Source organism: Anabrus simplex, chromosome 6, assembly GCF_040414725.1.
Source record: "Anabrus simplex isolate iqAnaSimp1 chromosome 6, ASM4041472v1, whole genome shotgun sequence".
NCBI classification, from domain to species: domain Eukaryota; kingdom Metazoa; phylum Arthropoda; class Insecta; order Orthoptera; family Tettigoniidae; genus Anabrus; species Anabrus simplex.
In genome coordinates, this window is record NC_090270.1 from 299,385,067 (window position 1) to 299,399,431 (window position 14,365).

The following is a 14,365-nucleotide window of genomic DNA, read 5'->3' on the forward strand; positions in this document are numbered from 1 at the left end:
GGCATTAATGGCATTTCTCCACCTTCCTTTCTGCTTACATCATTCCTCTTCCATCATTTTGTCTCAGTCCATATTTCTTTTTCTTGCACTCCTCTTCATTGAAACAGTCCACCTTGTTCTAAGTCTACCGAGCGCGATAGATGCAGTCGCTTAAGTGCGGCCAGTATCCAGTGCTTGGGAGATAGTGGGTTTGAACCCCACTGTCGGCAGCCCTGAAGTCGGTTTTCTATGGTTTCCCTTTTTACACCAGGCAAATGCTGGGGCTGTACCTTAATTAAGGCCAGGGCTGCTTCCTCCATCCTCTTTACATGTCCAGACCATCTTAGTTTATTCCTATCAATTCTCTCATTTAGGTTTTCCATTCCAACTTCCTTTCTCACATCTTCATTACTCAGCCTGTCTTTCCTGTCAAAATTTTTGGGTATTTCCTTTCTCTGGCTTGAATTGTACTCTCCTCGTACTTGTCACTGTCCAGGTCTCAGCCGCATAAGTCATTATGGGTGCATGATACAGTTTGCATATTATCTCTCTACACTTCCTCGGTACTTCCTTATAATAATAGACTGTAGAGTAAAAATTAACTTCAATATACTATTATTAATTATTTACAATATACAGAGGAAAGCAACAGGAAAGTATCTCACTCCTCATTTCCCTAGTACGCCTCTTCAGTGATGCCTAGGCCATCTATGACAGCTGATGGTGGAGCTGTTGAGGATCCAACCAGCCTTAGGGCTGATGACTGAACATACATAGAATATACAAATAAATAATAACCTCATCGTCTAATTGCTTTATTCCATCTGTCAGTACCTTACTACATGCACACAAAGAGGAAAGTTTACTTAGAAGTAAATCATAAATTTAGGAATCAGGTGGAGAGAATCAAGATAAAAACTTTAATGATAGCACATTCATAAATTTATGTATCCACACAGATGCACACGAGATGATGTCAGTTGGTACAATTCATTTTATTCACATACATTCACAAATTAACACACATATAACCTTAATCACAGTATAAAAACACTTCACTTCGAGAATATCAACAAAGCTGCCATTATTAAAAACAACTGCCACGTGATGTAATCCTAATACCAAATGGACGTAACACTTCACAGCTGTGCATACAATAATAATAATTATTATTATTATTATTATTATTATTATTATTATTATTATTATTATTATTATTATTATTCAAGCTCAGTATCTGCATTAGTTACCCATGGGTGAGAGAATATTGTTTTCAAGTTATACCTGTTATTGCACTTCTGTTATCGCACTTGCATCAAAATGAATCTATGAGTAACACTTGTGGAAATTGTTCTTGTCTCTTTTTTTTTTTTTTTTTTTTTTTGTCTACTTCCTAATGGTCCCTCTACCTCTACTGACCAGTCATTATGTTTATCCTTGTGTGTATCTGCCTTCCTGGTTTCTTATCTTCAGATCTGTATTCATACACTGTTCTATTCTACATCAGCAATATACATTCCAATAAATGTTATTGAATAAAATGTGTAACATTGACGGTATTGAACCTATAAATTTGGATTGAAATAGAACTGGTCAGAAATATGAAGTACAATTTATTTCTAGGTGATGATGACAGAAATGGCCAAGACTCCAAATGTTGTTGATGCCACAAATAAAGAGGGGCTCAGTCAGCAACTTGACGCTTTACAGAAGGAGCTTACTTTGTGTGAGAAAGCTCTGGCAGAATATCTTGAAACTAAAAGGCTAGCATTTCCAAGATTCTACTTTGTTTCCTCTGCAGATTTGCTGGATATCCTATCCAATGGCAACTCTCCTCAGATAGTTGCAAGGTACTTATAAAGACTGAGTTACTATTCCATTGGATTTATTAAACTTTCTCTTTTAAATAATAATAGCTTGTAACTTCACAAGAGAATTCAACTGTTCAAGGGACTAATATATCGGACGTGCCACTGAAGAGGTTAAGCCAATCCAAAAGCACTGATCCATTCTCATTGAAGGAATACAGTATATAAACGTCACTTTTCAGCTATTTATTTATTTATTTATTTATTCATTCATTCATAAATTCATTCATTCATTTATTTATATTTATTTATTTATTTACCGAGCTTGATAACTGCAGTCGATTAAGTGAGGCCAGTATTCGGGAGATATGGGTTTGAACCCCACTGTCGGAAGCCCTTGGAGGTGGTTTTCTGTGGTTTCTCATTTTCACACCAGGCAAATGCTGGGGCTGTACCTTAATTAAGGCCAAGACTGCTCCCTTCCCACTCCTAACCCTATTAATGTACTGTCGTTGCCATAAGACCTATCTGTTTCGGTGTGGCATAAAGCAACTTGTAAAAATTAAAATTATTTATGTATTTATTCAAGCAAGTCAGTCGAGAGCTGGACTCCATAACCAGAGAACACAGGTGCACCCTTATTGCATCCAGCAACAACGTAAATTAAATTCTCCGACTTCTCACATATCTCTCAGGGTAAATTTTCTTGCATAGGCCAGTTTATCGTGAATTCCAGTGTGACCGTAATAATTCGCTATTCGATCTGTCAGATGAACGTCTTCATCCTTTTGCACCTTACTCAACACTTAAAATGTGAAAAATAGCAAAATCTCAACTTAACACTAAACTATTCTACAGTATCGGCCTACTAATAGTCACACATGTAAAATCTAAATTAATAAGTTTATTATCTTATCATAACGCCTAGGAAAGAGAAAGAAATTAATATAAATCTTTGTTCCATATTTTAGAAAATTAAATAAATATCATCCGTTGATTTTATGTACAACAGCGCTGGTTAAGAATGTTCATTTTCAATCTTGACATGAGCTAACTCCATATTTGCAATCATTATTTGACGTTTGAAAACTTCCCTTAGATCATCACATGTTCAAACAATAATTAATTTAAAATCATTAACATCACTGCTTAAAAACACATATTTCTCATATTTGAATCTTTAACTTTAAATCATGAACTCTAAATTATTTATCTGTCATTGCTGCATCAATATATTACCATCGAATGACGTGCTAACCTTACCAACACATACTGCCGTTCATAATCTTGGCACCTACCATCCTAAAATTACTCACTTGAAAATCATCATATATCTTGCTGAAAAAAAAAATCTAAAACTCATTTCCAACTATTATAGTTCTTAATTAATTCTTATTCCACATTTAACCCTGAATGAAATGTCATTTGCCTTGAAAAATTAAGTGACTTCTTTCAACTCAATATAATAGCTAAATTATTATCTCAGATGTCAATACTATTCATCACAGCAACGTATACATATCGCCTATTAACCTGTGCATTACCTCTATAAGATATTTGGAATGGGTATTTCTTAACAACACAACCTTATTTTAGATGTAGCAAGAATTATTTGCTGTGACATGTGCGTTTGGGTTAGCCATGCCTAGCTTGTATTACCATATTCCCTCGATGAGAACTCTATCCATGCATTTGTTTCAGGTACGTGATCCAGAAATTAAGTATTCGCATTCAGCATCCATCATTTGCAACTAATTTCATATCAGTTCACTTCAGTGCCTTGTCATTTCTCCATTACATCCTTCATATCATTCAACTCATTCATTACAACTTCATAACGTAACCATTTTCCTAATTATCATAATCTTTTCGTATAAAATATTCCCAACAAATTAATCTAAAAAGCCACCTAATCGATACTTTATTTCTTTTGCCTTTGGCAAACTTAAAAATACATTAACAAACACAGTACATGTTTCGACCACTTAGTGGTCATCTTCAGCTGTATATAAAAATCTTAGATGATAACATTTAAAAGCAAGCACATTGGATCTTAAAACTATATCCCATGGGAATCCAAAAACTATTGTTTTAGATGCTTTAAATGAAATGGAAGATGGGGGGGGGGGGGGGGGGTTGGGGGTAAGGAGATTTATGTGAATGATACTTAAATTACAGTATCGTTTACAATTGTGTTTAAAAAAAGAAAAAAAACTTAATTGATGAAAAACATATTTAAAATATTTAAAAGCGTCTATGGTAAAATTCTTTTTGATAACATTAGGTGGCGTGAATAAAAAGTTCGTGTTTGTAATAATCTTCAGGCATATGTGAGAAAAATAATAACTTAATTAAAATTCGCATCTGTGGTGATGTTAAACACTTTGTTTTTAATAAACATACTTTAAAATATTCTAAAGTGTCTATGGTAAAGCACTTATTCAAAAACACTTGTGCTTGAATGAAAGTTTAAGTCATATGCACCAGTCTTCAGGTATTTATTGTTTATATGTAATAACTTCCTTGAGTGATATTCTTGTGGTTAAAAGGCCGTTTAACTTCCGAGAATTGCTCTTCGGAATGTAATAAAAGAAATTGTGTTAGTCGTTTAACTTGCTAAAACCCTGTGGTGGCTTCTGTTATATAAAATGGCGATCTTATTCGGGTAGCTTGCCTCGCGATCTTATCTGGCAAATGTTTAATCCGCGTTGCCTTGGAGAACTGCCTTCGTGCACGAAGCATTCAAGCACAAGTGTTTTTGAATAAGTGCCTTACCATAGACACTTTAGAATATTTTAAAGTATGTTTATTAAAAACAAAGTGTTTAACATCACCACAGATGCAAATTTTAATTAAGTTATTATTTTTCTCACATATGCCTGAAGATTATTACAAACACGAACTTTTTATTCACGCCACCTAATGTTATCAAAAAGAATTTTTCCATAGACGCTTTTAAATATTTTAAATATGTTTTTCATCACTTAAGTTTTTTTTTGAAACACAATTGTAAACGATACTGTAATTTAAGTATCATTCACATAAATCTCCTTACCCCCAACCCCCCCTCCCATCTTCCATTTCATTTAAAGCATTTAGAACAATAGTTTTTGGATTCCCATGGGATATAGTTTTAAGATCCAATGTGCTTGCTTTTAAATGTTATCATCTAAGATTTTTATATACAGCTGAAGATGACCACTAAGTGGTCGAAACATGTACTGTGTTTGTTAATGTATTTTTAAGTTTGCCAAAGGCAAAAGAAATGAAGTATCGATTAATTTGTTGATTATACTCATCGATACAGCCATGAAGTGGACAGCTTGCAATAAAATATTCCCTGTGACATATTAAACTTCACTGAATCTATATTTGCTTCACTGGATCACATTTCATCTCTCAGAATAACATTTAACCATCTAGCATACTGTGATACTTCTTCACATTCAACATCGACAAGGAATAGTTCATATTATCTACATATCCTTTCCATATCATATCATTACGATAACCAACATGCATGTTCGGATTCCTAACCCATTTAAGAAATCCATCACTCATATATGCTTTCATTTTGCTGCGTTAAATCTATACTCATTCTTACAAATAATCATAAATTCCATAGCTATCATATTACACTCAATATGTATACGGTCACTTCTTCAAGATATATTGATTCTAATATAACTTAACCTTTAAAGCTCAATTCAGAACTTGCATTTCACTGAATCACTTGACATCTTAAATACACCACAATAACTACCAATTTCATGAGATTACTACATCCTAACTTAATTAAGAACTATAATTTAGTAAACTTAGCTTGTCATTCTCTGGCTTATGACAATTTTGTTGTCGTCTGAGCTACAACTGCTGTCCTTAGCCAGCTGGAACACATGGATCAGCTGGTGTCCACTCCTTCATCAGGTTGGTTGGTTGCCGGTGACATACTCATCTCCAGGTCGGTCCAGTGCGGATTTAGCAACACATATTCGTATTCTTCTTTCTTAAGCTAAATTCAATAGAATAAAATCCCGATGTGTAAAAGTTCATATCAACGTCTCCAGTAATCAAAAATATTTTGTCAGTGTTCTTCTTATATGCTTGCTTATTGAGCTGACTACTTTCAAAAAATTTAATACTGGGATCAGTGTATTTCCAGTAATAATTCTGCCTTAATTTTTGTATGGATTTCAGATAATAATTCTGTTCTCTGATGCTCTTGAATCTCTTAATTCTTTCTTCTTTTTGTCTCAGTTTAAGATATTACCAAAATTTATTAGGATCAACCTATTCAATACAATTCTTTTTGTCTGCCGATCTCTAATCTCAGTAGCCTTCGGCATTACGGTCCTTATCTGACAACTTATCTCGCTTATATTTAATTTAAATCATATTATTTTAAGCTGCAATTCAGTTCTTTTGAGCTGAACATATAATATTACGTTGAATCTTCCTCTCACAACAAGTATTTCTAGTATCCTTTACTTGAATCTGGCTAATTTCTTTCTGATTATACGGAGCTAATGTCTTCGGTGACCATCCAGTCTCACGGCAATTTAATTGTGTGTAATAATATAATAATTTTATCTTGTTTCTTTTAAACAATCCACTTGACATTTCAATGTTCTTTTCTTACACAGCCTTCATGATTATGCTCTCTTTCTCTGATTTCGGCCCCCTGTGAACTTTTGAATCATAGTTTGTTTTACATAATTCCGTCTTGCGTGGGCTATACATCTACTTTGATGCCATTTTATAATGTGACAGAAAATGCAATGGGCACACAGGTGATACGAGTGAGCTATGTAACGTAAGTTGATTTTCGTTCTTCATAACTTAATCTAAATGCTATTCATCTTAGTCACCATTTTTCAACCTAAATTCAATTTGTATTATCCATTTTACAGACTAAAATCATATGGTTCAACTTCAATAATGCTTGTGTATATCAGTCCAGATCGGTATACAAAAACTAAGCCAACAATATACAGATACCAGTTGAACCACACTAAAGAACAACAAAAAGCATTGAAACAGAAAGTCTTACAGCTCAAGACTGTTTTTAACGATCAAGATTTCAGTTTAAAAAAAAAACTTTTTAACTAAAATGTCATTTTGTGTTTTTCCTGTGTTTTTAATGCATCGTACCTGTCTTACTGAGGATGACCCAATGCCGGGTCAAAACATGCCTATTTATGTGTGAACTTTCGTCTTGTAAAAGCAACTGGTGTAAAAGTATGTAGTATTGGCTAGGAGGATTAAAATAATTTTCTACAATTTTGTAAGAAGTTCAACCGTCAATACGGATTCAACACTGAGATTCATAGTCTGTAATAAAGCAACTTGTAAAATTTAAAAAAATTAAAAATATTTATTTATTTATTTATTTATTTATTTATTTATTTATTTATTTATTTATTTATTTATTTATTTATTTATTCATTCATTCATTCATTCATTCATTCATTCATTCATTCATTCATTCTCTGGCCTTCTAAGGACCTTGTTACAATTTCAATTCTTCCTCCTTAGTTGTTATTTTCTTTTCTTCCAGTATTCTTTCATTGTTTCACTGTGCTTCTTTTTCTTGTCTTCAGTCCACTTTGTGCCTGTTTTCTTTTCCTTCCTCCCTTGGAATCCTTCTATTTGTAAGACTTCCTTTCTTAAAATCTTTCTTATTTATTTATTTATTTATTTATTTATTTATTTATTTATTTATTTATTTATTTATTTAACATATGGCTTTTAGTGCTGGGAGTGTCTGAGAACATGTTTGGCCTGCCTGACACAGGGCTTTCTCTTTGATGCTCATAGGCGTGAGATGATGAGGAGGCAGGAAGAAGCTGAAGCCTGATGTTGACACATAGCCTTCTCTTCTTGAATAATACCAAGGGGTCTGCTCAAGACTTAATCTCCTCACATCACATGACAAATCACTATCAACAGAGCTCTAATGGAAGATGAAGCTTTTTCTTGAGGGAGAGGAGAGATGGCGATGTCCTCAATCAATACTTCTTTTTTTCGTGGCTGGATCGAAGTGGTAACATGAAGAAGTTTCAAGGACTCTTTTTTTTTTTTTTTTTTAAGTGTTCCCCACTGCATAGTAACACAGCAGATGCTCCATGTTCTGGAAGTACTAGAGATGGTCAAATACCTGGGGAGTAAATTAATGGAGAATGCTCGACTGGATGCTGAGATTAGTAAGAGGATTCAAGCTGGAAGCTGTTTCTATCATAGTGTAAGAAACATGTTATGGGGCAAAGATGTGCCAATGGAAGCAAAGGAAACTATGTACAAGAAGTATTACATACCCATAACAACGTACAGAGCAGAAACTTGGACAATGACAAAGAAGGATGAGAGTCAAATACAGGCAGCCGAAATGAAGTTCTTGAGGATTATGATACAGTAGAGTAGAAGAGATAAAATAAGAAATGAGAAAATCCAGGAAGAAATTGGAGTGGAAAAAATGAATGATAGAATAGAGAAGAGCTGACTAAGATGGTTTAGGCACATAAAGTGAATGAGTGATGACAGAATGTCAAAAAAGGTAATGGAAATGCAAATGCAAGGAAGGAGAAGCTGTGGACGATCACGATTGAGATGCATAGACACAATCCAACACAGTATTATAGAAAGAAACCTGGACTGGGACACAGTCTTGTAGGAGAAGTGATGGAAAGACCGAAGAAAGTGGAGAGGAACCATATTTGCCCCTACCTGGCTGCAGCTGGATAAAGGGAAATGATGATGATGATGATGACATTAGCAATATTGCTCGCTTAGGAAGTGTAAATTTTTTTAGTATAGTGCAAAATGATGTAAACCGGTACAGTTTCTGATTAATTGTTGGAAACATCAGAAAGTGACAAAGAAATTGCACGTTGTGATGACCCAGCACATTCTTCCCTCAATTTGCAAATCATGTTTTCATGACATGATAAATTGATATTTTGTGAATTTGCTATAAAGTAGTTTGGCCAGTTTTTTTTGTTTTTTTGTTTTTTGACCTTTTAATATATTTTCAAAACTGATTTGCTTAGAGGAAATAAAAATTTTAGTTTTTGTTATTGGTAGATAAATGAATAATTATTGCTTGTTTAATGAATGGTGGTCAGAAAGTACCTTGCTTTATTTTGTGGATTTTCTCAGGAAAATAATTGGATAATGTAATTAGAAACTGTTATAATAATAATATACTGTAGTGATAATTTAAATGTGATTTATTAAAAGAAAAGCCATAAACAAACTCTTTGTCTTTTAACAGTTTTAAACACAGGGTCTGTCAGAGCCTGGTGTACCATAGTAAGGAGAGTAGGCGAGGTATACCAGGGAAAGGTTAAGAGCACTGTTTTAAGACATAATCTGAGTGCTCTGGCATCTCTTAACCCATTACATGCCAAACCCATATATATATACTGTACCGGGAACTGTTCCAGCCTTGTACATTGTTTTATTGTTGCCGAAACATATGAAAAAGGGACGGCAATAATATCTGTTCGTGCGTCTGACATCTTGCGCTAGCGCAAGGTGAAGCTCCTTGTAGCGAGCTGCACACGTCACGAGCAACGAGTCTGCAGGTAACGTCAATATCACATGTTACATGCCTCTCCATCGGAGGTGCTAGAAAGAAAAGGCCTAACTTTTCAGCCGCTTAAGTTTCGAACATGAGACATGTATCATCATGTAGCTCATGTTCCAAATGCAAACATATATTAATTTCAGTAAATTCCGTCAAGGCATTCAAAAGATATAAGCCAATTTCATCTCTGTGATGTAGCAAGCAGCCTTGAGCCGTACTGAATATAAGCAGAGAGCCAGGCCACAGCAATTCAGTTCACGTCAAGTTCACACCAAGTTCGCACCAATTTCACATCGAGTTCGCGTCAAGTCTACATTCTTTCACAGCTGGCTAGTATATCACGCTGCGTGCGTCGAACCAAGTATTCCTGCGAGCGGACCTCGCACTACTTAGAAAGTTTCGATGGCTAGTTGATACTTAGTCTCTACGATACCAGTGAGTAACCTGTACATTGTGGGACTTGTAATTCGTCTGATATTCAGACTTAGAAAATGAACGTGTGTAATTTCAAAGTCTTAAAGACTTGTAGTATTCAGCAACAGTGGTACTTGACACTTAGTAAATATCTCAGCTGACGTGTGAATAACCGTAACCAACTTGGGGTTAACATAAATACTTCGCATGGTAATGATCTTGGACTATTTGAACTTTGAATTTCATGAGTGTAGGTTATAACACTTTGATTGTCTTGGGAGCCTAGAACACTGTCATTAGTGTAGAAGAACTGTTCGCGCGTCATCATAACAGGCTGTGCTATTTAAAATTAATGCATGTGAACTAACTGTGTACCCAGTGTTATCGTGAAGTATAGGACTTATACTTGAATAATTGAGGTATTACAAGAGAGAGTCGCTTATTTATTTTGCTGTGAAGTTGAGCAATTACAAACTGTGTTCCAAATGTAAGTTAATTTAACCCTACGAACAGTGAGCAGTAAGTGGTTAGATGAACTGTGCCGTGAACGATATTTCTCATGATCGTGATAGACGATAAAAGACTCGCTACGACGGAGATCGACGTAGAACGGCGTAGAACGACGTAGAACGGCGGATATCGACGGAGATTTGGTACTACGCGGGAATGGTTCCAGGGGCGTGGTACCATGGAGCAGCTTGGGGCCTGCTGATAGCCGAATCCCAGATTGCTGTTCGCAGAGTGGTTTTCCACTGTTCGAGAAGGCGTATATCAGATGATGTCAGTGCTTTTCCATTAAATTCTGACTTTAAGCAGGACCTTTATGAACTAAGTCATTACGGACAAAGAACTTTAAAGAGTTTACTTAATTAATATTCTACTTGAACAGTATTAACGTTTTCCAAGTCAAGAAAGACTTTCAACAACAAAGTGCTCCTGTATACTCCCATTTATTAGAACTTTGAGGTATCAATTAAGTGCACTATTCGTGGTGAAAGTATAACATAAACTCCAAATTTGCCATATTTTTCATAACGTTTGCTCAGAACTTTAAAAGACTAGATTTGATTTCAAGTTTAACGTGTTCTCGAGAAGAAATTTGCTTTACTCAATTTATGTAGGAAGTGTAAATATGAAATCGCAAATACCCCTAGAGAGAGAGACTTTAGGATTTCTCATTTATTTACAACATTCTTGATTTATGACATGAAGAATATGATGGACATATCGAATTGGGAAATATTATTCAGTTAAATTTCATTTGAATTAATTTCAATGTTCTGTTGTTAAAAAAAAAAAAAGAATGAGGATTTATTTTCAATTAAATATTCATTATTTGGTGACACAATAGAAGGGCATTCCAAAGAATGAAATAAAGGAATGAAAGACGTAATATCTCTTATTTAGCCTTGCCATCCTCTCTCTGTACGATCTCCTAAGGACTCAGTACCCCTTAGAAAGACCTCATGCCATTAACAGTCGACTTTTCCTGGTACAATACGTTATTGAACACCATGCCTCGTCCACCAAACACGTTTTGCTACAGTGTGTACTTCACCAATCTCCTATATGAACGGAATATAGTGTCATGCTTTGAAATTTCATAGAAATTCTCAAAGAAGTTCTGTGTGGCAGATATACCACTTCATTCCACGTGTTTTGAAAGTGATCTGATACTATTTCAGCTTCTTTCCCACTAACGTGTAGCCATCATGGAGTCTTGAAGTATACATTCATCTCTTGTTGATGAAGAAATTGAATGTTTCATCATAAACAGTGATTCTGGAGAGCTATATTTTGATGATGAAGATGGAGAATATATAGGGGGCGATATGAACTACAAGAAAGGGCGAGGCAAATTAGTAATGATGAATCTCATGTAGGTATTGTCGCCCCACCTTGGATCAACAATTTTTTATTATATTTCAGTAATAATAGCACTGAGCGGAGTCACTGTGAGTCTTAACATGCTACGGCTCTGGAGCCAAGCTCTGCATTCGGCAGGCGAGTGGGTTCGAACCCCACCATCAGCTGTCCTGAGAATGTTTTATTTTTGTGTTTTCCCTTTTGCACTCCCAAATAAATGCCGGGACAGTTCCTATTTATAAGCCACACCTGATTCCTTCCATTTCCTTACCCAGTTTCGTTCACCATCATTCATTTCATATTCATTATCTTCTCAACTGAGGTTGACATCAGGAAGGGCATCCAGCCGTTAAAACATGCTCTAAAATATAATCTAACTTCATCCCCAACCCCGTATAGGGCTGTGAGGCTAAGGGGACGATGTGCATTTCATTAATATTATCAGTAAAAATGCTTCTTCCTTAAAAAAAAAAAAAAAAAAAAACTGCCCAGAGGGTTTGCCCGGTCATCAAAACTTGGCAGTGAAAAGGTTAAGTCAGTAGTAGTGTAAGAAATATATCATCAATTTTCCAGGGAAAATGCTACCAAGCAATTTTATTCTTTAAATTGCTCTCAGCTAATTTTTTTCCTATTTTCTTGAGGTTGACTAGTTGTTTCATGTTCTCCAGACATCTGACAAAACTGTTTGACTCAATGGCTCGCCTAAAGTTTGCTGTGGATGCTGACGGCAATGTAGAGAAGAGAGCTCTGGGAATGCATGCTAAGGATGGAGAGTATGTCGAGTTTAATCAAGACTGCGACTGCAGAGGACCAGTAAGTTACTTCTCTCTTTAGACACTAACCAAAAAGTATGTTTAAAAATCTTATTGATAATTTATATTGTGAGTTTTAACACAAAATCCCAGTGTCTTGGCATTATCACGAAGCAATTTTTTTCTCTAAATTGTACTTTTCTGCTTTTTATGCTTATATCTTGAATTTAATACTATTTTATGTACTTCTTTCTTTTGATAACCCATAGTGAAAATCATAATTTGAATTTTGAGCTATTCAAATGTAGTTGAGTTTCCAATTTAACTCTTTGAGGATCAAGTTTTGAACACTAGATCAGCTCTCCTGTAATGAGGTTTGCTTTTCTTTTCACATTTTGCTAAACTCAGTTTTATGTCCCCAAACATCTTACAATGAAAGGAACAATATCTATATTCTGCAAATGCACAAGGAAAGGGAAAGGGTATGTCAAATTTTTGTTTAGTTGGTTTAAACCTAGAGCAAATTCTGTCTTGAGCTGATGTTTAATTCAGCTCCGTTTTGGCTGAATAGCACTAGAAAAGTCTCTCTCATAGTCACTCTTACCATTGTCCAAAATTTCACTACTATTTGCTTGTAGAGAGTTACTTTCAAGTATATTATAATAATTTTCATCAATATCTGACTCAGCATTAGTAATCTACAGAGTCCACCAGAAAAATGTATACACTCTTTGTTAGACAGTATCCGGATATAGACATTGTCAACTGTTATCATTGTTTTTAAATGTTGTAGTATGGTCTTTCTCTCAACAGATGTCGGTACTTGCATCACGATAGTGGGAAAACAAAATGGCGGGGGCACACTTGATGTTCGAGCAATGAAAGTACATTCTGAAGTGGTTTATCAGGTTTGATAATGCCGTTGAAGTGCAACATCAGTGAAGGAGGAAGTTTGAAACAGAACCCCCAACACACCTAACAATTAAACGCATTACTGGGAAGTTTGAAATGCATGGAACGATTTGTAATATTCACAAAGGAAGATCGGGAAGAATGCGCACAGCTACCAGTCCTGCTTCATCGGCTCATGTGTTGGAAAGTTTTGCTAATTCTCCACACAAGTCTGCTACGTAATGTGCACGTGAAGTGGGGATTAGCAGTACAAGTGTACGACGAATTTTGAAAACAGTTAAGTGGAAAGTTTACATCCCACAATTACTGCATGCGCTTAATGAAGACAATCCCGATCATCGAATGCAATTTTGCGAATGGTATCAGCAAATGGTAACCCAAAATGAACAATTTCTGACAAAGTTAGTGTGGTTTGGTGAAGATCAGTTAAAACTTAATGGAACAGTGAATGGACATAACTGTGTCTACTGGGCTCTGGAAAATCCGCATGTTCATGTGGACAAGGCGGTCAATCTACCAGGGGTTAATGTCTAGTGTGGACTGTCATTGAGGGGCTTACTAGGACCCTTTTTCTGTGGTGGTACTGTCACTGGAGCAGTGTACTTGGGAATGTTACACACATTAATTTTACCAGCTATGTGCGCTTTATCGAGCCGATGATGAAGTCTTCTTCCAACAGGATGGGGCGCCACCACACTACCATATAGCAGTACGAGCTTTCCTGAATGACAATCTGCCGGGACACTGGATTGGACGACGAGGGCCCATTGAGTCCCGCCCCCGCCCCACGGTTGCCAGATCTTACCCCTATGGACTTTTACTTGTGGGGAAATTTGAAAAATCAAGTCTATCAACGTAAGCCACACACGCTGGAGGCCCTTCGCCAGGAGATTACAGCGGCATGTGCAGAGATCCCCATTCAAACAATGACGGACGTAGTTGCAGTGACCGCTCGTCATTCTGTTATGTGTCTGGCAGCCAACGGTGAACATTTTGAACATCTCATGTAACCATATGTTTAACTGAAGACAGTACTACATGTGTAACAA

The 14,365-nt window shown here is 35.8% G+C and overlaps 1 protein-coding gene across 1 annotated transcript in view; it reads left to right on the plus strand.

The window, feature by feature from the left end:
• Dhc93AB (Dynein heavy chain at 93AB) overlaps positions 1-14,365 on the plus strand; it is a 780,004-nt gene that overhangs the window by 462,216 nt on the left and 303,423 nt on the right. The window contains exons 31-32 of the mRNA XM_068228295.1: positions 1,603-1,829; positions 12,321-12,465. Of these exons, the coding sequence (XP_068084396.1) occupies positions 1,603-1,829; positions 12,321-12,465 (372 nt within the window). The remainder of the gene's footprint in view (positions 1-1,602; positions 1,830-12,320; positions 12,466-14,365) is intronic.